The following is a 24,925-nucleotide window of genomic DNA, read 5'->3' as shown; positions in this document are numbered from 1 at the left end:
GTCATCGTCAGGAACCTCACAGAAAACATGGCTGCCAGAAGGGAAACTTGAAACAAATCTTCTTGTCATTTAAAGGTCTAGTGTGTAAGAATGTGTGATTTGAAATCTAATGGTGAGACTGGAGATTGTAAAGAAAACAAGAAAAAAACAGAGCCTGTGTGAATAAAACCAGGCCCTGAGGAGACCGTTTGGTGTTTAATAAAACACCAGAGCAGATGGTTGTATGAACTGGGACGCAGAGAGAGAGAGAGAGAGAGAGAGAGAGAGAGAGAGACATACATAAAGTGATAAAGTGAAAAAAGAAAGAAGAGCCACCTTATTTAACCCTCTTTCACATTTCTGTTTTACATAGATGAGTCTCCTCCTACATATGCTGTTTGGTAATGAGTTCAGAAACACAACCTGCTTTTTGTGTAACCCTGTCACGCAAAACGTATGTTTCCACACAACACAACACAAATGCATTCTCTAACAATGTTTAGCAATGATGACGTTCTGTAATTCACAAATATAATTAAAGTATTTGAGAAAATACTTCTTAAATTCCCCTGTAGAAATATAAACAATATCATTTTGAGCTCACACGCACACGTGGTTTGCAGAAACCTACGATGGCAACATATCATCCCGGAGACTGCGTTGTAAGAGCCTGTATGAAGAAGTTGTGAACTTTAAAGTCAAGATTCGCATTTCCATCTCCAGTGCTTGTGTTGTTCTCTTTACCTTCTTCTCACTGCTTCACTTCTCCCTGCACTTTCTTTCCTTCTCTAATGCCTCTTCTCAGTTTGTGCTCTAACAGCATGACACCATGATTCAGCTCACTGCTTAAAGGAAAACATCACAATGAATTAAGAGTTTCTCTGAGAAGAACCTCCAGACTCACCACAAAGTCAGTTCCTCCATATACCTGTCTTTTAGTCTTTCTGTTCTGTCGTTCTGTCATTTTTCATTTCTGCCCTTTCCTTTTTCAGTCAGAATCAGCCTCCATGTCTCAGGTTGGTTCTCGGCAGCACTGACTTACAGTGACTTCTCAAAGTCAAGGAAGGATCCTCGAATGGCTGAATTTCAAAGATATTACATCATTGGCCCCTGCTGAAGAACTTCTCCTCAGTAGGATGTCCAACAGATAATTTATAAGAATGCATGTTGTGTATCCTCAGCTCAGCATAGGTACCCACAATCCTTTGCCCTTGCATGTTTTGCTGGGCCGAGCCTCCTCTATAAGGAAGTGATGCATTATTTCTAGCATGTTACACTTATCCACTCCCAGAATGCCAGAAGGAAACCTTGCCTCATCTCTGTGGGACCCAACTTGGAAGGATCCATTCCACTGAGAAAGAATCCTTGACTTTATGTGGCACCATATGTGTAAGTATGTCATACAACCACACAACAAACTGAGCTATCCCTTTAAGTTCCTGCTCAGTCACACTCCTTTTGGCTGTTGTGTCTATCTTCAGAGCAGAGCCTGATGTGTTACACACTTCAATTTCAGCTCCAGATGACAGATACTATCATGCCAATAAGTCTTCAGAGGGATGGAAGGAGAGACAGACACTGGGAGACAGACAGATAGACATCTCGTAGTCCTTGTAATCTGGACATTAAAAGACAGTTGGATCTAAAAACAAATTACAGAGTGATTGAGATGACCATATTCCTTCTGAGAAGAAAACAGAGATGTCATTTCCTCCTCAAGCAGAACCGAGTGTATAAAAGGAGTAATGGAGGCTTAATGGAATCACCAGTTTCTTGCACGGCTCCATCTTCTTTAAAAAGCCTCCATTTTGAGTGGCTAAGACACTATATCAACACATTTCATCTTTGTTTGCCTCAAGTCAAATGTCAGTGATACTTCAGTGTTTGTCTTGTATTCTCCCTACAGGTAGTAATATGGGTTGGTTGTATATGGCAGCTCTAAATGAACAGATGGGTGTAATCAACAGATGGGTGATTGTGCGTGTGTGTGCCCTTAAGGGACAGTGTGTGTGTGTGTATTCACATACATGTCTTTATAAGGCTCTCAGGACACATTTTGATTCCAACCCATTTGTGAGGACAACGTTTACGTCCTCATGACTTGGCTTTCATATCGCTAGCAGCTCCAGCATATTTCCGGTTCCTGGCTCTGAGGGAGGTTTTGTCTCCCTATTGACTGGCATTTACAAACAAAATACTTACTACAACATTGTATAGTTCTGAAAGGAGGCAGAAACTAAAAGTTGAGCCCATCACAGTGAGTTATATAGTATGTTTATAGTATGTTTGAAGATCAAAGTCATCTGCTCTTTCCAGAGAAAACCTGATGTATCAGCACTGGGTCCTTTTCCTATCTCGTCCCTCTTGTATGTGCCGATATCAGCCATCACAGTGGAGTCGAGTCAGTAAACATGAGCTGTGTGGGCAGTTTGCCTTCACCATCACTGGGATTTACAGTGTGCAAATACTCAGCCATAGCTACCAGCTGAGGAGGGCAGTCTGCAAATCAACACCATGAGCCTTCATGATGAATTGTAGAACAATCACGAAATGCTACTCTGTTTCCTCTTTTGTTTCTGACTGTGGTCTTATTTTGTTGTAAAGCAACTATTAATGCAACCTGTGGAGGTCTTCAGATTCTTAAGCATCCCTAAATCCTAAATATAGATCCCAAGAGAGAGTGTTGTGCATCAATGTGTATGAACAAATTCATGTTATTCAATTTCTTCATTTTTCTGTAAATCTAACCTATCTTCCTGGTGTTACCACCTTCCCTGCATCCTATCCCTTCACACATTGTTGTATGAACATTAAAATGACAGCAAAGCTAACAGGTTTAGTCAAATTTCCACCCACAAGTACTGCTTCTCACATTTACAGTTGCATATCAGTCACACCATTAAGCTTTATTCACATCACACACTTTGAGCCTGATGGGAATGTAACAAATGTTTTGGACGGATTGTTCAAGGAGATTAACAGATCTTACCTTTCATGCCAAACTTGGAGCGCCGTCCATACTTGTTGATGAGGAGGAAGAGAACCACGAGCATCACACAGGCAAACCCTGCCAGTCCTACTGCTATGGAGACCTAGAATCACACACATCATTTACACAGACAGTTACACAGCTTAAGTTATTAGATACCAGGAAGTATGTTACATACGGCTTGTAAATCTAAGCCGCTGTTCACTGATCACGGCCAGATAATGCGTTGTGAATGCATCCTTAGATGAAGTTACAGAAACCACATTTGGGTTGAGGAAGCATTTGTCCACATTCCTGCGAGCAAACTGTCCTCAAGACAGAACAGAGACCACCTTCTCAGCAGACACAGTCTGAGCAGAAGTAGTTTCACAGCATTATTACAGTGATCTGCACTCATATCTTAATTAATTAGCAGCTACAGTCAACGATGGACGTGTGATTTGCTAATATTCTTAGTGTGATGAGAGCTTTTATTCACTCAGCTCCTCCTGTCTCTTTTCCCTTTCTCTCTGTCACTGACGTCAGTGTGTATTTCAATAAAGGGGTGGGGTCAAAAGATTTGAAACACAGCGAATACAAAGATTATGAATTGGCTGGGGTGGCTTGAGCCGTCATATGTTGGAAATTAGTTTGGGATCTATGCTGCGTTTATTTCACATTTTCAGCAACTGAAGATCTTGTTACAATTAGGGGTGAACGGCCATAAGATGCACAACTCAATGGTGACCTAATGAAGGAAATGAAAGTCATATGGTGTGAACTAAGCTCTAACGGTGATTGGCCTGGAGGCCAATCTGTCTTGAAACGATGTGAGATTAATTGGAGAATAATTATGTCCTTGTTGTCATTGCAGTTTGGTAGAAGAAGCTGGTTCATGTGTGGAGTGTGTTTCCAGGGGCCAGAATAAATATTCATTTAAGACAACACATACTGAAAATAGTGTGTTTTCTATGCACTATGAACACATGATATAGAGACAGAGACATTACATTGGCATGGTGCTGAAGGGAACATTTAGTTTTACTATTAATTCCTTCCTTCCTTTCATTTCCTGTTTATATTCCATCTCAGGAAAATAAATATTTTAACCTAACACATTCTATACAACATTTTTATGTGTGTCATAATCATAGCTTCAAAGATGCATTAATACAGCCATTTACGTCTGTCCAAACACAGATGGTAATAAATAAAGGCAGTTCAAGTTTCCCCAGTCAATTACAGGGAAAAAGATGAACACAATTACATTTCTAACCAGCTCTCAGGCCCACTGGCCACGTGGGGATTTCGGCAGATAGCAAATGACTAATGAATCTTTTTCGATGAAGAATGAGCCAATATAGAAGTGATAAAATAAGTTTACAACTCAAAAAGTCCCTCGAAAACAATCACTGTCATGAGTTTATCTGATTCTACATAAAAGGATAATTTAAGTGTTATTATGCGAAACGCTTTGTCCATCCACATGAGTGAGTGAATAAATTAAGAGAAAAATATAAAAAATGTATACACAATCTCAAGCAAACGATTAATGTGAATACTCACCCCGGTAGTATCTTCGTCAGGTTTGGGGGGGTCTGTAGGTGGGGTTACTGGGGAGGATAAAAATGCACATTTACTGCCAGGCTGCTTCTGCAGGGAAACTGTCTAAGAATAATATTAAACAAATAATAATAAAGTAGAAAGAGCTTTATGAGCACATACCCACTGCAACACTTAAAAGACTCATTTAAAGCATTTAATGTTAAAGCTGTATTAGTTCTGACAATATAACATTAACATTGTTTATGTACAGTGTGTTGAAAAGTATATTGTTTATGTTGTTCACAAACGATCAAACAAATCACATTAAAATCTGAATTACAATAAAAACAAGAGTGGAAAATTTGCATTGACCTGGAACTAAACTCAAGTTCAGTTCAAATACTTTGAATGGCTGTGGAGACTAAACATGAACTTACCATAACCATAATCATCTGGTTCTAGACCTGTGACAAAAGAAAAAGAGTCAGAAAATACACGGCGAGACATATTGTGCAGACAAGTTCAAGTTGAGCTCATTAAAGGTGATCAAAAAAGCCTAAAAGCTTAACTATTATTAAAGGTAAGAGTACAACAAGAACATGAGTACAAGGTGTCACAAGAGCTAAATACAGAAATCACACTGTTAACAAGCTCATCACCTATGATCTGAATATAGCTTGTCTTTATGCTCTACATCTCATTTACACCTCAGCTAAATATAACCTTGATTTCACCACATCACCCTGTCACAGTCAGAGTGCTGCTGGTGAGAGGGAGGAAACATCACATGAGGAACCTGTTATAACACTGATCACCTGAGGACCAAAGCAGGCTCCCCTCCCCCACCTTTTTTCCCCCAGTGCAGAAATCCATGCATTAGCAGTATCATTTTTGAAAACGTGTGCATTGATTTAATCTGACAAAATCTTGTTTGTGCATTAGAAAGAGAATAGTATCCAATTGCAGTTGTGGTTTGTGAGCTACAGTGCAAGTGAATAAAGTAAGTGGCTGAATAACACACATTGTGATTGATTGTTGTTATGCAGTGGACAGTTTTACAGCAGCAGAAGTCACAGTAATCTCAAATATAATAACTAAACGCACAATGACAGCTACTAAACTGAACTTGTGCTGTATTTGTTGTGAATGATGCGGCGTTGCAGAAGTGTTTTCTTTGTTTTGAGTTGTACTTCATGTTGGAATTGAAAGAGAGGGAGTGAAAACCGCCCACATTCACAGTTGATTAAACCGATTTGTTCAGTTCTGCTTCACAAAAAAATGTGGTGTGTCTGATGCGAGTGTCTCTGCTTACCGTCGAAAGGTTCGTCGAGAAAATGTCCATACACAGTGCTGGTGGCTACACCCAGATCATTTCTGGCTTCCAAAGTGTAGTTGCCATTGTTGAGGTGTGTTGGGTTTTTAAAGGTCAGGCAGCCCTCTACATAGTCCTGGTAAATATCCATATCAGGGCGTATGTATTCGGTGTGGGAGATTTTCTGAGTGGGGAGTGACACAAATGCAACAATTGAACAGTGACATCACCTGCTAATATCTAAAGGCACTTACTAATAGAAGCCAAGAAAACGTTTCCTCTAACATTTTAGGGCCCACTGTCAGGTAAACTGGAGCACTGCATGTGTCACATTTCACTGTTAGAACCTGACCTGAGCCCAAGATAGTACAGTACTAACCAGACTCAATCCCAACAGGCACTCTGTTTTTGTCCTATACAAACCCAACCTGAGCCAAATAAAATCAATTAAGGCTGTGATGAGTTTGTATTATGCAATCATTGCGATTTCCCTTTTCCACGTTTACAGATACATGCAGTGTAAAGTATATACTCCTTTGTTTTTATTGATTAGACTTGACTATGGTGGTCCTGAAGGTCAATACAGGTTATACAGAATAAAAAAAGACAACACACAAAACACAACTTAGCCAGTTGCACATTGTTATTGTATCTTTTAGCCTAGCATACTGAGAAGTGTAAACAGGAAATGACATCAGAGACTTTGGTATCCAATCACACACGTGTTTGTTTGCTACACTTTCTGCAAATCTGCAAAATGTCTTTTCGATGTTATTGAAGTGTTTTGTGAAATTTTGTCAAAGTGTTTTCTGCAAGGCTGTATTTTTCCTAAGACAATGTTTGTGCATCTTCGACCGTATTTGTAAATAAATGTAAAAATAAAAAATACTGAGATAATGGAATCTCCTCAAATGCAGTATAAGTATTCAACAATTGTTTGCTAACTATAGTGATTTTGAAACAATATATGCTTCTGTGATTTTATAATCCAAAAATGCATATCCATCAAACTCACCTTGTCTTTGTAGAACCATCGTAAGGTTGGGTGAGGTGAACCTCGGACAGTGAATTCTATGCATGTGTCATGGCGGCGTTCTGGCTCCCTCAGCCTCACAATGGAGGGAGGAACTTAAAAGATAAAAGAGAAGAGACAACACGATCACTGCTCTGCTTGTAATACAACCTCATGCACACAGTACAAGAATGTAGCACAATGTCACATGGTGAACTCCAGTGAAAGATGTATTATTTGTCATCTGTTTTGATTTGTTATTACCACAAGTGGGAGCGCCAGAGAGAAAATGCAAAGACACTCAGGAGAAAGACCTTAGTTACTATTTTAATATGCTGGTCTCATCACAATCTGTGGCAATCGATTTGGAGTGTGTGAGCATGTGTGATCCTGTTCTTGTGTTTCTCTTTGTTTACTGACAAAAATGCAAATGCAAGGCTGTTTGCTACAACAATGTCATTGTCTTACCGCAGCCGACTGTATGAAATTTAATCCAGCACCCGAGAAAGTGGAGTGCTGTCATTCGTCTCTCTCACAAACACACTCACACTGGTTTCCATGACTTCAGAGGACATTGCATTCACTTACATTAACTTATTCTAACCTTAACCATAAATACTACTGGCCTAATACTGAAATCTGACCCTAACCTTAACCTAACTATAAAACATGTCTTCATCTTAAAATGTAGTAATTTATGTTTTGGGGACTTGATTTTTGTCCCCATAAGGAAGACAAGTCCACATAATGTGATTTGGGTCCCCACACCATAAGGAATACCAAGTGCAAACACACACACACACACACAGGTTTTGTGCAGCTATTCTTCTAAGAACACTGCATTGATTTCCATTCATTTGAACAGCCTATTCAAACTGTTATCCATCACCTTGACCATAACCAGTCATTGCCTAACCCTAACCTTAAATCTTGGACCTAAATTTAACCAGTTCCTCAGAAATTAGATTCTGCCTAAACAGGACCAGGTTTTGGTCTCCATGAGGATTACTGGTCCTGACAAGGTCATTGTTTGTGCCAGAATAAGTCCTAAAGAGGTAACTAAATATGAGGTATCAGAGCATGATAGGCTCTAAATCTTTACACGTTTTTATCATGAAAGAAAGTCACTATGATGATGTTGATGTTTGTTATTTATCATTTGTTTTGGACTGAACGCAGCACAGCTTTTCCATTAAGTAATCACATGTTCTTTGGGAAGTGTTATCATAATCATTATCCACTTCCTTCAGAATGACTTGTTGTTCTCTGCTGAATCAATGAGCAGGACAATATTGGCAGCAAGCCCAATACATGGATAAATGGGTTGTGACTAAAGCAGCGAGTTATCTGCTTGAAAATGACAAACGTCTGTGTTTGAGTAGGGTGGTGTATGCCATTCATGCAGGGGCAGCACAGTCAAAGACAACAGCAAAGGCATCAACTCCTGTGTGATAGTCTTTACCTGAAAATGTATGGGTTCAATGAAAAATGTACAGGAGCTTTACAACACATATGAAATGTAAGTTGGAAAATGTGGCTCACTGCAAATGTTACCAGCTTTTAACTGTTGACAGGGAGGAGGACAAGACATAATAGTACTTAGATACTGACAAACTTATTATCAGTTCTAACTGCAACATGTGCACGATACCCTAACACAATCCCAGTCCTGAGAACCTCCCTGTTGATACTGCAGTGTTCTAGCTAGCGCATGGTAGCGTATTGGCCCGTTACACTATGATTTGTGGCCGACATACAAAATTGAGGACGTTACGGCGTAACGGTATTTTGACTGTATTTAGTTGTGTAATAATGCCAGATGAAATGTGGATGACGTTGTATTGGGACGGAATCGGGACGCCCAAAATACAGTGGCACGTGCGGGCCGGAAAATCAGGGACTTTCCACCCAGTTTCCCCCACGAGCGAGTAGTCGATCATTGCACTGCAACTGCCAAGTTGATGGAAACCATCCCCAGCAGTGCCGTGCTTTCCATTAGAATTATGACGTTAACCATATTTGGAAGGGCAGGCCATGCAACTTTAGAAGCATGCTTGACCCTTTTCTCTACTTAAATTTGTCAGTTGCTCCGCCAAACTCTGTGCGTCACCCCCCACTAAATTGCATTATCTTTTATCGAGGTAAAAAAACAAACTTAAAGAGTTAATCTTTGAAAGATGTCAAATTCACCAGCGCAGTTGGTACGTCCTTTGTGAAAGTTACACACTGCCAAGATACAATCGTATTAAAATTACCCATCAAGAATATATGGTGTAAAAATAACAATGTTCCTCTTTGGGTGCCCATACAATGGCCAATTTGCACCGTAAATTGCACTCCCTCGCCATTACTATTATGCTAAAATAAAATCCTGACTGGAACCCTGTACTGTTCTGATCATGCTGTGACCAACAGCAATCCACAAAAACAAGTTTGATGAATCCGTCAATGTAAACACACTGGCAAAACCAGCTAAACTAGAAGCTTTATTGAGAAAAAAAAAAAAATTGGTAAAATAAATCACTGAGTCCATGGAGAAAATGAGCAGAATCACACACACAAGTGTTATTGATCCACTGTGACCTCCCTCAGTAAGATCAGCTGTGTTATTTTTCAACTTTGGTGTTTGAAATCCTTCATTCAAATATACCTAAGTGACAAAGACCTATCGATCTTGGCAGCTGTAGATCAGCAACTTCCTTGTCTCGCATGGTACATGAAGTGATTTTGTCAAAAGACTCCAGTGCAGTGGGAGTGAGAGGCTAAACAATCACTTGAATGGCTGATATCGCCCCATTAAGAAAAGGAAAATGGGAAAAGCAGACAGCATAAAAGCAACAAGGGAGTTTAAAAGTCAGTCAGAGGTTGTGGACTGGGGGGTTGTAATGGATGAAGTTCCAACCTCATAAAAACTGATGGACTATTTCAATAAACAGGAGCAATACAACCATTTCTAAAAGACTGAAATCATTTTAATCAATTTGTTTTGCTAGTCACTGTGTAATAAGCAGAAGAATGACATTAATGTGAAGTCCTTCATTAAACTGTTAAAGTTTTTTTCCCGCCAATTATGATCAGTTCACTGTTCACTTATTTCATCATCACAGGAGCCACAAACCACAAATATTCTTGATCTACCTACCTATCAACAAACAATGTGATTTTGTCTTGATGCACAGAAAGATTCATGGGTGTAATCTGATGAATGTATGCAGATGTGGCTCATATATCCTCTCCAGTCCGACCATTAAAACCATCCAAGCTTCAAATGGTTGTCACTACTTCATGAGAGGGAAGCTCAATATCTGACTGCAGTGTGCTTACAAATGCAAAATGAAGTACCAGTCGAGAGTCTCCACAGTGTTTTAAATTCAAGCCTCGAGTTGTGGATGGATGTGTGCATGATTAGCAGGTATATAGCTCACACTGGGAACAGTGTGCACCCATCAGATTATTATACACAGGTTCGTAGTTGACTATGGCCGTATTATATACAACTACAGAGTACATTCATTAATTATTATTAAATTGTGTAAGTATACTCTGCATTGACTGAGATGTGTGACGTGATCATGACGACATCGTCTCCACCTTATTTGACAAAGAGCTTGTTCTCTCCAATATAGTTTGCCCGACATTTTAGCTGAAATGAACGCCGTTGCTGGAGCAACCAAGCAGTGAACATTGGCCCTAATCCACCATATCTTCTTAACCCTCCCTGTTTTAAATGATCCTCAAATTCACCAATGTTTATCTTTCTTGGATTTATTAAATCTTCCCTTTCTCAGAACATGTTTCACGCTAAAATGTTTTTATTAATTTGGTAATTTAGGAAAATGTGGAACATAGTATTTCCGTTGTCTTATTATAAAGCAGCAATAAAATGCTGTATAAAGTGTATTTGTGTTGCTCTGTGACATATTCCTTCATCAGCACACACTGAGATTTATTACAACCTTAATCCCTCCTGCCTATATGGCACCAAATGTCAGTGCAACTATTTCATTTTTTACAGAAACTACACACCCTATTTTTAAGATTTACATTTAATCTGAACTAATAGATTTGGAGCTGAGACACTTGAGTCAGCATACCGATTAGCGAAAGAATAAAATAAATCTTTGCACTATGTATATATTTTTATGTAAGTCAAACTGATATTCTTTTGGGGTAATAAATTTGAATAGCTCATGGTCCCCACGAAAATATCGAAATTGGAGTGTGAAATTGCCTTATCTGAGCTTATTAACAAGTATATGGAATACAGGATTCACAACTGTAAAATTCACATTAAAAGATAATCAGTGGTTAAATATTAACACGATTAGTTCCAATTTAAGGATTACTCATATTAACTTTTTTATTTTAAAAACAACTGCTTTCAAAGTGAATTGAGGGTTGCATTCTGTTTTAATAAGACTTAACAGTCAATTCAACAGCTAAAACATTATTTTTCTTTGTAATGCACCTGAGGTGTGATGCTGTTGTGGCCTTTTTAATCACCATGTGACAGGATAATTTATGAGGCTTTTGCATATGACAATACATTCATACAAACAACTCCTTTTGTAGGTCACAAGAATATAAACACAGACACAGACACACACACACAAGCATGATACCGGACAGATGTGTATGGGCTATAATGATGATGGATGGTTCAGTTTACTGCACTATTACCAGTGTTTGTCCAGAATGACCATTACACTGAAAATATGAGAGCAATACAACAGAAGAACATTGTGTGTGTGTGTGTGTGTTTAGTCGGCTGTGAGGGCAAGTTCTGATTTAAACCTTTTTTTTTAACCCCTAACATTTGACTGAGGACAACATTTTGGCTGGTCCTCACAACTTTTTATCTTTTTAAGGTTAAGGATTGGGTAGTAGAATTGGGGTACCACTGAGTCCATGTCATGGGTTAGGGTTAGGCATTTAGTTGTGATGTTAGGTTTAAGGTAAGGTAAAGAATGCATTGTGTCAACATGTGTTGGCTTCAACAAGTCCTCCAACTGAAACGTAACTATGGGTCGTTTTGGCCAACCCTTGAATAAGACCTAAAGGTATGTTTTTAGTACACTTGTGCAGTATTTTTCAACTCAAATATGCACAGGTGTTACTGTTATTGTTAGGGCATAAACAACAGGGTTAGGCAGTAAAAATAAAAAAAAATATTAAAAAGGTGGTATAGTTGAGTTGAGTCGAACCCTTGTTGACCACACTCGGATGCAGTGCTCTCGCCACTGAGCAGGCTGCCGGAGACCTCAGCGAAGCTACTAGATACCACTTCCAAGGTACCAGGTTGCTGTCATGTATACAACCGCTAGGGGTGCTGCTTTTGAAAACGTAAACGTAGGTCGTAATTCCGGCATACGAGCTATATGTAAGTTTCATTGGAGGACAGTGTGACATATTTACATGCTATCCCAATACATTTCCAAAGCCACCTCAACACTACCTTCACACTTTCTGACTCAAGACCCTAGTATACTTCCGTGCTCATGCCGCATTGCACGTCGCATATCGCTGACCCTGGTACACTCGCACGTCAGAGTCCTGGTGGCGATACAAGTCTGGACGCAGGGAATAGGGCGCATTCCTACCAAAGAACAAGAGAACGATGCTACAGCTCCCTCGGACACATCTGGTTCGAGTGGCCCATCAGCTGAAAGGTCCGCCGGGAAGGGTAGCTGAAACCACTCCCCTAGATGGGTATAGAAATGTAACTTTTCTATCCTAAAATCAGAGCTTTTACTCCAGAATACAGAAACCATTTCCATTTTTGATATGAACTTTGGAGGTGCTATTGTTGTGAGTCGACACACAACGTACCATTTGCTCGAAACAGAATAAACAGATCTTTAGCCTGAATCTGGATCTAGTTTTCTGGAAGAAGTTCTTTTGGAGGGAAACAACAATAAGTCCCCCTCCACTGCAAACAGTGGTGTTGAGTCTCTGTGAGTGTGTACTTACAGTGAACAGTTAGGTGGACAGAAGCATTGGTCATGCCCACTATGTTGGTGGCGGTGCATGTTAGCAGGAAGTTGTTGTCATCTCTGCTCACATTGTCCAAAGTGAAGATGATGGAATGAATGGTGTTGTTGCCGTAGACTTTGGCCTGGAGTGAGAGCAGAGTAAAAGTATGAAAATAATGATTATTTCATCACAATGCTGTAATAAGGCCATAGAGTAATGGGTATATGGGCATAAAATGGCTGAACCTGTCAGAGAGGAGTGATGCGTCAAAGAAAAGCAGGCTGGTTCACAAATGACAGTGGTCATTATGTTAATTTATCATAAGTAATACAGTTAATGTCCACTGCATTGTACTGCTGTATTGTGTAGCGTTGGCCAAATGAGGAGTGTGTGAAACCCCTAAACTATAGCCTTGTCCTCATCATTTAAATCTATTAAGTACGCTAGTTTCGCAACAATACACATTGTTACACAAGGCCAAAAAATGTGAAAAGTCCATTTAATTTGGCTGAATGTACTGTAATGGTAATACTTCCTGGAAGTTATGCAAATGTAACTGCGGGTGATGGCACTTTTGCAGCCATTTAAACCTATTTTAACAAGTGGGAGTTGTTGCTGTAAAACATTTCCCAATATTGCCAGCTGTGACAACTAGAGGGTGAACGTTAATGATTTTTTTTCCCCCAATCGCTTGCTTGTAATTACAATAAACTATACTTTGCTATCAAATAATAAGGACTGTATATCACACACAAAGTGCACTTTTCCGAGTGTACAAGCTACTTATAAGCCACAGATGCAGCGTTTTAATTACCCAGAGTATCTTCCACAATTCTTTTTTCATTACAACTGAGTGCACCATGGTTAAATAGAAGCTATTTAATGAATTTTGAAACTTATAATAAACTTCCCTCAAACTATGGAATAAATGTTTTCTTTATTGAATATTCTTAGCAGTTTGGAAGATTCCCGGCAGCAGAGACATCCCACTTTCTAAAATGATTGAGCGTACGTGAGGGCCAAATTCAGGGGCCAGAGCTAATAGATGTGAGACAAATACGTAAACACACTTCTGGTCTACTGCTCTTCTCACACCACACTAAGCTCATATTAGGATTTTGCAATATGTACTAGACACCTTTCAAGAATCAAAATTATATTACTTATAGAGTAACAGCTTGTAGCACCAATAATAATCAACATTTCCTGGTTATGAATGTGGTTACGTTACGTTACAAAAAGAATATGGGTTTTGCTCCTAGCATCAATAAGCTTGTCATATAAAAAAACACACCTGAAAAGGTTAAATCACACCAACACTCTCTCAACTCTCAAATTGACGTCTGCTACTTCTTGTTATGTTCTGCTGTTGCATACACCCACTTAGGGCTGTGCAATTAATAAAAACTTTAGTTTCTATTAGGATTGGCCCCAAACGATTAGAGAGAGAAAATAATCAAAACAAAGTGATTATTACAAAAGCCTTTATTCTGAAAATAACTATTTTATGGCGTTTGACTTCCTGTTCCGCTCATCATTCGGCAAAAATAGAACACAGGCGTTCAGTGGAATCGCTTTGTTAAAAACGCAGCGTAAGTAAAGATATATACAATTTATAGTAAATTCAAAAGGTTCATTCAAAACTTCATGTTCACGTTGTTTTTACGTGCAATAAATAAATTCCATGTGTTTCAAGTTCAAGTCAATGAGTAATCGTTTGAATAATCGTGATTTCAATTTTGACCCAAATAAATAAATACTGTTCATTATTTTTTCCATAATCGAGCAGCCCTACCACCACCGACCCCTCCACTTATGAGAATTTGCCTTGTGTATTTGCGCATTGTAGTCTTTTAGCTGCTAAGAGGAAGAGTGGATGTTTTAGTTGAGACCAGGAACATGTAGATGTAGGTTAGCACAGGGAGAGGTGGAGGGATTTGCTCTGGATTGTCAATCTCGCTCTTGTTTGTTTGTTTTTTTAAGAAATTACACACCAGAGTTTTAAGACACCAAATGCAGCATTAGCCCTTTTAAACCTGAGCTCTCCACAGAGACCCCCAAACGGTAAAAATGAAACAAATGACTCCTTAATAGTTTTTCAATTTGGCTTCTCCACTACGGTTTGCTGAGCAGTATGTGATTGAACTGTGACCAAGTCAGGATGTTACCACTGTTTTTCCAAGTATCTCGCATATCTCTTGTTTATCAGTGTCTCTGCTGCCCAGGTCGCCAGTCCATGTCAGGGTCAGTTTGCAGCTTTTGGTGCTCAATTTAGCAGGTTATCGGTGTTAATCATGACTGTGACATTGTTATTAATAATCGTGTGAAATTTTAGCAGCAGTGCTCAATAATCCAGCAGTGGTGGCTCACAGAATGCGGTGGGAAACACTGTGCTCTGTCACTGCCAGTTCCAAATCACACGATCAATTTACTACAGTTTCAATTTCAGATACTTGCCCTCCATGTGTAGACTTTAACACTTCCACTGTGAGGGAAACACAGCTGCTGTACAGCGGTTTGCTTCACATCATGCCAATGATTAATGTTAACATACATACAGATTAGGAAACTCACAGCATCAGCTACAAAATGCAACAGCTAAAAATCAAACTAGTTCATTTGGTGTGTGTGTGTGTGCGCTTCAAATGTGAGGACTCATTTTGTATCAAACCCACAAAAACAAAGACGTGTTGTAAGTGTTGGGATCAGGCATTTTGTCTGTGCATTTACTCCCTACCTCTTGTGAACTGATGGAGTGCAAGCCATTGACAGGCCAGTCCACCTCAGGTAAAGGGGATCCGGAGCCATTGCAGATCGCTGTCACACGATCCCCCTCGATAACTGTGAGGTTGCTATGACTGACGCTGATATCAGGGAAGTCTACGAGAGAAGGGACATGAGAGGAAATGTAAACACACCGTGAGTATTTTCACTTCAGAGTACAAAGAGTTGGATGAGGATTCATGTTCTCATTCATTGGTTAAGAATCGTTTAATAACAACACCTACAAGTCAGTGTGTCCACATCTTTCGTGTATATTCCCTGTTAAAAGTTGCCACTATGGCTTTAAAAGAAAAGATCATATTTTCTTGTGATCTACATTTTGTTTAAATTGTGTGTTACTGTCCAAGCTTGATATCCCCTGTGCCACAGAGCTCCCTTGTTTCCAAAAACAAATAAGAGATCATGTCCCACAGAGCCACACTGTTGTTCTGTGGGACACTTTCCTTCATTACCGTTGTCACACATTGTGCTTTATTTTTACTGAATCCCACGTAAACAATCTTATATCACTCTGCTGCAGAAAAATTTTTTCCTTTGTTTCTGTATTTGTGATTGAGCTCTCCATAAAAGGACAAAGTGCATTAGGACTGTGTGTTCCGTGCCAATTTTCACACTTTAAACTTACCACAGCTGCTAATGTTCATTTCCTGCAGGAGTATCTTCTTGAAGCCATCAGTACAGTATAAATCTTGGCTGCCTAGACCCGCCTCTCCTCTCTGTTGCCATAGCTGCAGCCAGCGAATCTCACAGCCACAGGAGAACACCACCTCCTCGAAATGACTGGAGGGAGAGAAAAAAGAAAGAGCACTGACAATATTAGCAACAACTCATCAGTGACATATTCTATTTCTACCTGCTCTCAGAAGAACAAGGCGTGTTTGTCATGTCAAACACATCACTGCAAACATAACCCAGACTTTTAAAGGATTTGTTAGGTCAAATAATGGACGACATGTTGGGCAGATCCAGAGGGATTATAATAGCAGGGGCAGAGTTCAGTTAAGTATTATGGATGGAGGAGGAGAGAATGTACAGTAAGACAGACACACACACACACACATACACAAAGTCTATTGCAGCATTTCATGTTCACACACAACATCCTGCTAACCATGTAAGCTCACAGATTGGTGCTTATGTAACATTGCAACCCAAGGGTGCATTTTTTTTCTGAGAAATTTGAGTTTTTTTATTCATCCTGCTGCAATGAGTCAGTCTGCTAACCATTCTAAAATCTCTCACTCTCACCAGTCAAAATCTCCAAACCCCATACAACAGCCGCCTTAATCCATATATGCACATGAATTAGGGCGACAACGGTTATTCGATAAATGGATTATTAATCGGTAACAAAAAATTAATAGTCAACTATTTTGATTAGCGATTTCTCAGTTTGAGTGTTTTTTTTTTAATAAGTAAAAACAGTTTTCTGATGTTTAAATGTGAATATTTTCAACAAACAACTCATTAAAACAAAATCATTTTGGTTTGTGGACATTGGTGATTTGGTAGACATTTTATGAACCAAACAAGCGCTCGATTAATCGAGAATCGTCAGATCAGTCGATTATGAAGATAATCGTAAATTGCAGCCCTAATGTGAGTTTTATTGGTGAAAAAAAACAAACATGTGAAACTGTGAGATCACAGATTGAATAAGCCACACATGTGACTTAGAATGTAAATGGCCTCCACCACGACAAAGTGATCCTGACAATCAGTGCTGTTCTGTTACACTCCATTCAAAAGCAGGCTAAAGCACTAGTTTGGGGGGAAAATTGTCTGTCCTCTGTCCTCTCACACAGCTCATTTAAGGCGTCTCCATTACACTCCACTCGACCCAACAGTCACTGCAGTGATTTTAAACACAAACCACATGAATAAAACACTTGATGATACATGAATGGTGTTAAAAATGATTGTTAATAAATATGATTCACTCCGCAGCTCCTTAATGTTATTTTTTTCGTTGTTGTAATCTGAGTGTAATTTGCTTTCAGTTGTTTAATATCCTATAATGGAACACTTATGGCTCCCAAGCACAAACACAAATAAAAAGTTTCTGACTCAGTGGATCCATAATCTGGCTTCAATTAAACACCTCACCATCTGTCTTCCAATTTTTTCTGTTGATGCTTTTTAATAGATCCAAATATCTGTGTGGGAAGTGGTGTACGCCTTTTACAGGCACCATTTTGTGTATATGCAGTGGTTATAAATGACGCCCCAGGTCCTACCAGCTCAAAAGAGAAAGTCTCATAAGATCCTGGTTAAAGCTCCAGTGTATAATTCCTATCACCAAAACTATTAGAATAACCTGCCTCTACTCTCTCTCACACATACACACATGCAGAGACAGTTCTTACCGCTACCGCGCTTTGGTATGTCATGAGTTGTCTGTTATCTGTTTTTGCTGTTACTCAGAAAACTTGCCGTGGTGCAGTGAACGATGTTTGCAGCATGCAGGCAGTTGATGAGGGAGCGCTTGATTTGCATTGCGTTTTGTTGGCAGAGCACACATTTTCAATATCATAAGATCCCTACACTTCGTGAGAAGCCAAAAATCACGATTGTGATTAAAACATGATTGTGAAGTCCTATGCTGAACGTCCAGATTTATTTTTAACAGTGGAGTCCTCTTCTGAATTTACGGGCGTCTCTTGGTGTTTTCAGAACTTCAAAGCTTTTCTGAGAAACTCAGAGAGAGTCACGCGGAGCCAATGTAAGTTTTAGGCAAGTGTGAAAGAAAAATGCTGTAACGAGGGCTTTCGCAAATCCACCCATCCAGTTTCTACCGCTTTATGTGGAGGATAAAGTGGTCTATTGCAGGGCCAACATAGAGACAAACAACCATGCACTCTCTCACTCACACCTATGGTCAATTTAGAGTGTCCAATTTACCTAATCCCCAAATCGGCATGTCTTTAGACTGTGGGAGGAAGCCGGAGCTTTCGCAAATATAAATTCTACATGTGTATTTTTCAATTCACAAATGCAAAGAGGGCTAACAGAAGAAAAATCAACGCGATAATTGGTGTGTCTGCCCTTTGCATTCAAACCGGCATTAATTCATAATGTAGGTACAGTCGCACAAAGTCAGTAGGATTATAATCATGTGTGTGATTAACCAATTATACCACACACGTGCTGATGATCATCATTTTCATATGTAGGGTGGAACGCAGTCATTAACTGAAACACAACAGCTGTGTGGGAGGCTTAAAACTGGGTGAGGATCAACCAAGGTGACTTTGAGGAAGACAGTTTCATGTCACAGATCCTAACACCATACGCAAGGTCTCTCCCAAAGCAATAGATTGCAAAGCAGACTAGAGTTTCACGATGAGCTGTTCAAGGTCTTTTGAAGAAGCACAAAGAAAGACCCTAAGAACTATCATGTTTACTTCCCTTCAAAACAGCAATATGACCAGCAGTCATAAAAAGGAGTCCTGAAAATGGATGGTAAGGCCTGATCTCAACGTCATAGAGTGTGTCTGGGATTACCTGGAGGTACGGAAGGATTTAAGACAGCCTGCATCAACAGAAGATCTGTGGTTAGTTCTCCAAGATGTTTAGAACAACTTATCTGTTGAATATTTAAAAGATACTCGACGGCTGGACAAGAAACAAAAAGATATGTTTTTTTTTAATGCAGTAAAACGAGTATTTACACTTGAAATGATTGTGCAGTTGAGAGGGGGAGAGTATGACAAATACGTTTGTGGATGGTTGACTGGGGACAGCTGTAGGTGAAGGACATTTCCATGCGCACACACACACACACACACACACAGTGTGTACGGGATGGAGTAATTCCTTACCACCCTGCAGACTGCTGTGATGAATGCTCGCTATCTAGTAGTGTTTTCTATGGAGAAGGGGCAGGAGTAATGAACATTTGTTGATGTGAACCCCAAGCTGGTAGCACGCACACACACACACTGCCTACCTTAAGATCAATAGGTGCATTATTACAGCCACAGGTCTGACAAATGAGACAAACTGGATTTCTGTGCAAAAACAACTGAAACGCAGCCAAAATCACCCAGAATAAAAAGGCGATAGAGACGGAGGAAAATAACTAGACATGTTAATCATTAAGCACACGTTTGTAAATTGTTGTTCAGACTTTAACCAATTACTTGTCCAGTCAACCAACAATGTCTGTTTGATTTTGTTAATTTCTCTGGACCTCAATTAGGTTTTACAACGAGCAGACGACTGCCGCTGTTTGTGCTAATCATTTGTCACATGAATGTCACACAGCTAATGTACTCAATTTAAAATTTAAACAGACAACAAGCCATTATTATTATTAAGTCATTCAACTACCGGCTCAGGAAAATGCACGGAATTTGAAAACCCTGAAGAAATTTGAAGAAAGCTGTTTTACAGATGATAAGATTGGGATGGAACTGCTAGATGCTGCATGCAGGAACTCACACGCGCTCTTCACACTTCACAGTACGCTGTGTGACTGCTGAAGTGTTTCTGCTGATGAAAAACTGAATCTCAGCCAAGACAAAAACAGCAATAAACTCTTCAGTGTTTGTGCCTGATTATTTTCACACGATTGGCTTGTATTCAGCAGCTCTCATTAGCACGTCTGAGGCACAGCATGTTATGGCACTACTTGATTTTACAATTCCATGCCGGCCAAAGAATGGTAGGATTATGACATGACGAAATGGGAGAGCGTTTCAATTAGAGAGGCATCAGTGTCAACTGAGGCAGGAAGATGAGCTCTGATGAAGCTGTTGTATCTTCTATTAAAAAACATCTGTTCTTTTTTTTTTTTATAGATTATGAAGAGTTTATCTGTTGATATCTGAATTACACTTAATCTGTGAGGTGCAATTTTTGTTGATAGCAGAGGAGCAAGTCTTCCAATGGCCCAATGTCCCACTTGTGATAATGCACAAATATGTGCTTAATGGAGACACAGGTTTTAATGTCCTAATGTCCAGCTTGACTCTACTCGTTTGATATGGTTTTCCATTACTACAGTACCTCCTTAATGTGGGAGGAGTCATCATAGCACGGCTGCATGAAACTGTGAAAACATGACATTGTTTTGTAAGTGACACACACAAACTAGTGACTTGTAAAGCAGTTATTTTCAGTGTACTGAATCATTAGAATCAGTTAATTAAGTTAAAGGGGTTGCTCACTATCGCCAGCTCTCAGCAGAAAGCTAAATACACCAGACTCCTCTGTTAAATGTTGAGATGGATGCCACATCTATCTATCGACTCCGCATGCTGGAGTAGGTACTAAAAAAAGGACCAGGTATCAGGTACTCCCGCTAATGGATTAGAGTTCTGCAAACTATAATGTACTGTACGTGTGAGAACGCATGTGTGAGTCAGATGTGTTCAAAACATCAGGAGAACCTCTAGAGCATCCAGACCATGAGTGGTGCATGCAGTAGGAAGAACTCTCAACTACTTGCTTGATGTGAATTATGCGGGGCTTCTTCTCTTGTGTTCTCACAAGAGCTCACTCAAACATAAGGGGACAAATCAGGAGAGCTTTCCGGAAAATGTCTGAAGCAACTTTTTGCTTACATTTGTTTGTCTCACATACTCTTGCAATCTCTGTGGAGTTTAGTGCATGTGCGAAAGCTGTTCTATCTACAGATGTGTAAATCAACGTGATTGTCTTTTTTGGTAATAATGTGGTTAGAACTAAGAAAATATCATGGTTATCATTATACCATCAATTTAACTGTAAATGTATGTTCTTACACTAATTTGCACCTTAAAAAATATCCATATGTCAATATAATAATGTGACATGTTATTTAAATGTGTATATGTTTTACTTTGTTATACTTACACAGTATTATATTTTCTTTTCTTTGCTATTCTATATTTTAAGAGAAAGCACCATTAAGTCAGTTACAAATGTTATAGTTCTCTGTGCATTGACAATAAAGGGATCTGTACCCAAAATATCCTCGCTATAAAACAAAGCAAAACACTGCATTGCAGAGTTAAAACAGATAAGGATTGTGTTCTCATAACACTGTAATATTCATAAAAACACAACATGTTGCAGGGTAACAATACACACTGCACTCTTGTTTCTCCGTTTATAATGAGCACATATATTTCATTTGTTTGTTTTACACAGACTATGTGTGTCAAAACATGTCTGCTTGTTTCCTTCTGTGAATCGCTATTATGCTATTACATCTGACTTTGTTTATTATTTTTTAAAAAAACGATGTAATACAACACAGTTTAACTAAATTATGACAAGTTTTGTTCGTAATAATTCATTATATGGAGGTAACAAACAGTTGCAAGATAATTAAACATGACAACTCCGATACCGTGCAACATAATGTACAAGTAATGCTCTCAACATTTCATCCCACAGTACACTTGCCTTTATGTGGCACTCTTAAACCTGATTTAATTAAAGCCCTTCATTAGCAGAATCCTTAAAGCCTTAAAATCATGTTGTTAGCCCTCAGGTTGATCTGAGTTTATCTGACAACGTGCAGCAAATGCAATCTTTGCTCCTCTGACACCAACTTAATTAACTCCCTCATCTATCTGGTCAGGGAAGTGTGATGCAAATGAGCTGTTCCACTTTGTAGTGGAGATAACCTCTGTCTCATTAATGAAGCACAGACATGTGTGTCAGGGGACAGACAGACGGACGGACGGACAGACGGACAGACAGATGTGGGAGAAGGAGGGAAGAAAAATCCTGATTTAATAGCAACTTAATGCTCCCCCTTCAGGAGTGATTCTACAGATCTACTGATCCAACCTTTTTGTCATTTTCTTTATCATTTACTTTTTTTTATTTTTGGTTTATTTTTTTGATCATCCAAAAATAAGGGGCAGTGGCAGCTCCCACAGCCCAAAATGTTCTCACTTAACATATATATATATATATATATGTACATACCCAGATACTAGAGGTCGTAAAAATGGATTTTATTTTGGTAAAACCATTTAAATATTTGAAAAGATGCATGCCCATCTCTGTGTCCTTCACAAGGACACAATTAAATATTCCAAATACCCACAGCATCTGCAGGGACTCCAACTCTGTAATGCACTTTCCCTTTCAAACTAAGTCAACAGAACTGTGACCATTCGCTTCTGATGCACCCTTGAGATTAGTTCTCTGTTATTCCGCATCATCAAGCCTCACATAGTAACTTTCTTCATTCAGTAACGTTTAAACACCTGTGCTATCGTCTCCTCTGTGTGATTTCCACTGCGTCATCAGTAAACCATAATCCTCCGTCTATGCTAAAATGGAAATCAAAGTGTGTTGAAGCAAAGAGAGAATTACTTTGCTGTTGCTACACTGCCCGTTGCCACAGCAACCACTTATCCACTCTCCATCTAATAATACTGTAATGGGAAACACAAATCAGTGGTACTGTTTCCTGGGCAAAGACCTATTTTCTTTTTTTCTTCCTGCAGTAATCCATTTGTTGCTATTTTACACGAAACATGTGAACTGTGACGCAAAATGTCAGTTGTAATTAATTGAAGTGGTAATACTGGAATTGTGGCTGCCGCTCTGAAAATGCACTTATAACAGACGGAGATGCTGAGACAATTGTAAAGACAAATGTCCCTCAGACCAGAGACTGAGACCACAGTGTAATCCTTCACCCAATAGATGAAGACACACTGATAGGCAGACAAACAGAGACCAACTATGATAACGTGTTTTAAACGTAGAAACATCTATGAGTCTGCACAACATGTGAAATTGCGTTTGTAAATTAGTTAAAATTGTAATTACTAGTTCATTAAATAGTCCATTTATTTTTACCTATTACCAAATTTCAAATGACTGTGTAATTCAGTTCATTTGTTTGGCAGAGTTGATGAACAAACTGTGTAAATATATAATTAAATGTAATTAGTTGAACACATTTAAAAAAATGTTTTACTTTATTAAAAGAAAAGGACTGCAGTGACATCTCTATGTATCTGTATTTATAATCTGTATCTGTAATTATTTTCCATACACTAAACACTAGGGGTCAGGAATTACAGATATGGGACAAACCTTTGTGTAAACGAGGCAGCAGGTATCCAAACAGATTCAGATACAGCCCTGAAGAAATCCTCAGGTGGGCACAGAGACCTTATATTGACCTCATATTGATATTTGCTTCTGAAGCCAACCAGGACATAGGAATATAGCCGCTAGGGGGCGACTCTGCTGGTAGAAAATAAGTCTACTTCTTGCATGATTTATAATGTCAGTAGATAGTTTATGAATGCATCATTGGTTTTAGGTCTTCTTCAATAGCAAATGTTTTTCTATGTGAATTATGTTGTCACTACTGGTTGGCACGTGGGTGGATCTAAACGTATGAGATTAAAGTCTCTAAAAGAGACGTCCAACTTACAGTTCACTGAGCTGCAGATTGTCAAAGATCTGCCAGGACAACGTGGTCAGCAAGGGGTTCTTGGACAGGTTTCTGAGGAAGAGAAAGAGACAGAAAGGGTTACAGACATGTCATAAAGTCATTAGTGTTTTCCCATGAATGCAACGGAAATTGCAAAAATAAAGCTCAGGGCAGAATCACAGAATGTGTGTATAATAATTTAGTAATGTCCCAAAGGGTGTAATTAAAAGCCAATCAATATTATACAAAACTTAGCAAACTAAGTGCAAGACACAGGAAATAGAAAATAAAGAATACAACAGACATATTAGCCTGAAGAGAATTTCACACTGAAGAAATAACACACACACAAAACACTGTGTGTGAACTTTAAGAAGTCATGACTCATTTCCTCTTGTAATCCCTCCTGGGTCACAATAACTCACAACACAAACACAGGTATTTGTCTCCATGGCAACACAAAGTCAAACATGGAGAGATGTGCAGGCTGGTATGGTGGAGGTACATCTCTCACACACACACACACACACACACACACACACACACACACACACACACACACACACTTCTGGCATAAACACTGACCTTGTCAGGACCAGTGGTCATCATGGAGACAAAAAAACCTGGTCCTAATGAGCCAGAACCTAATTTCTTAGGAACTGGTTAAGTTTAGAGCTATGGCTTGAATTGTGATTAAGCTGAGTTTAGGGTTAGGCATTAACTGGTCATGGTTAAGGTAAGGGATAGCACTTTGTTTAGGCTGTCTCAATGTCAACAAAGTGTCCTCAGAAGAATAATAGTACAAACCTGTGTGTGTCAGTGTCATAGCTATTATGATGTTAATAAAAATTATATTTAGCAAGGGGTTGATTACTAACAAACAACAAATGGATGTGCAACTATTCTGATTATCAATTTCAGCCTCTAAAATTCAAACATGGCTATTATAGTAAAGCT

At 39.1% G+C, this 24,925-nt stretch overlaps 2 protein-coding genes across 6 annotated transcripts in view; both read right to left on the bottom strand.

The window, feature by feature from the left end:
- LOC122776381 (receptor-type tyrosine-protein phosphatase zeta-like) overlaps positions 1–24,925 on the bottom strand; it is a 940,026-nt gene that overhangs the window by 393,406 nt on the left and 521,695 nt on the right. The gene's annotated exons all lie outside the window — the stretch shown is intronic.
- LOC122776392 (NT-3 growth factor receptor-like) overlaps positions 1–24,925 on the bottom strand; it is a 95,245-nt gene that overhangs the window by 27,771 nt on the left and 42,549 nt on the right. For both annotated transcript variants that reach the window (XM_044036910.1, XM_044036911.1), the window contains exons 4-12: positions 23,969–24,040; positions 16,199–16,353; positions 15,527–15,669; positions 12,787–12,931; positions 6,820–6,932; positions 5,805–5,988; positions 4,930–4,956; positions 4,514–4,560; positions 2,969–3,071 (exon numbers count right to left, since the gene is read on the bottom strand). In XM_044036910.1, coding sequence (XP_043892845.1) covers positions 2,969–3,071; positions 4,514–4,560; positions 4,930–4,956; positions 5,805–5,988; positions 6,820–6,932; positions 12,787–12,931; positions 15,527–15,669; positions 16,199–16,353; positions 23,969–24,040 — 989 coding nt within the window. The remainder of the gene's footprint in view (positions 1–2,968; positions 3,072–4,513; positions 4,561–4,929; positions 4,957–5,804; positions 5,989–6,819; positions 6,933–12,786; positions 12,932–15,526; positions 15,670–16,198; positions 16,354–23,968; positions 24,041–24,925) is intronic.

The sequence above is a fragment of the Solea senegalensis genome, linkage group LG10 (assembly GCF_019176455.1).
Source record: "Solea senegalensis isolate Sse05_10M linkage group LG10, IFAPA_SoseM_1, whole genome shotgun sequence".
In the NCBI taxonomy this organism is placed as follows: Eukaryota; Metazoa; Chordata; class Actinopteri; order Pleuronectiformes; family Soleidae; genus Solea; species Solea senegalensis.
Note: the sequence above shows the minus strand (reverse complement) of the source record. Positions and strands in the feature narration are given on the sequence as shown.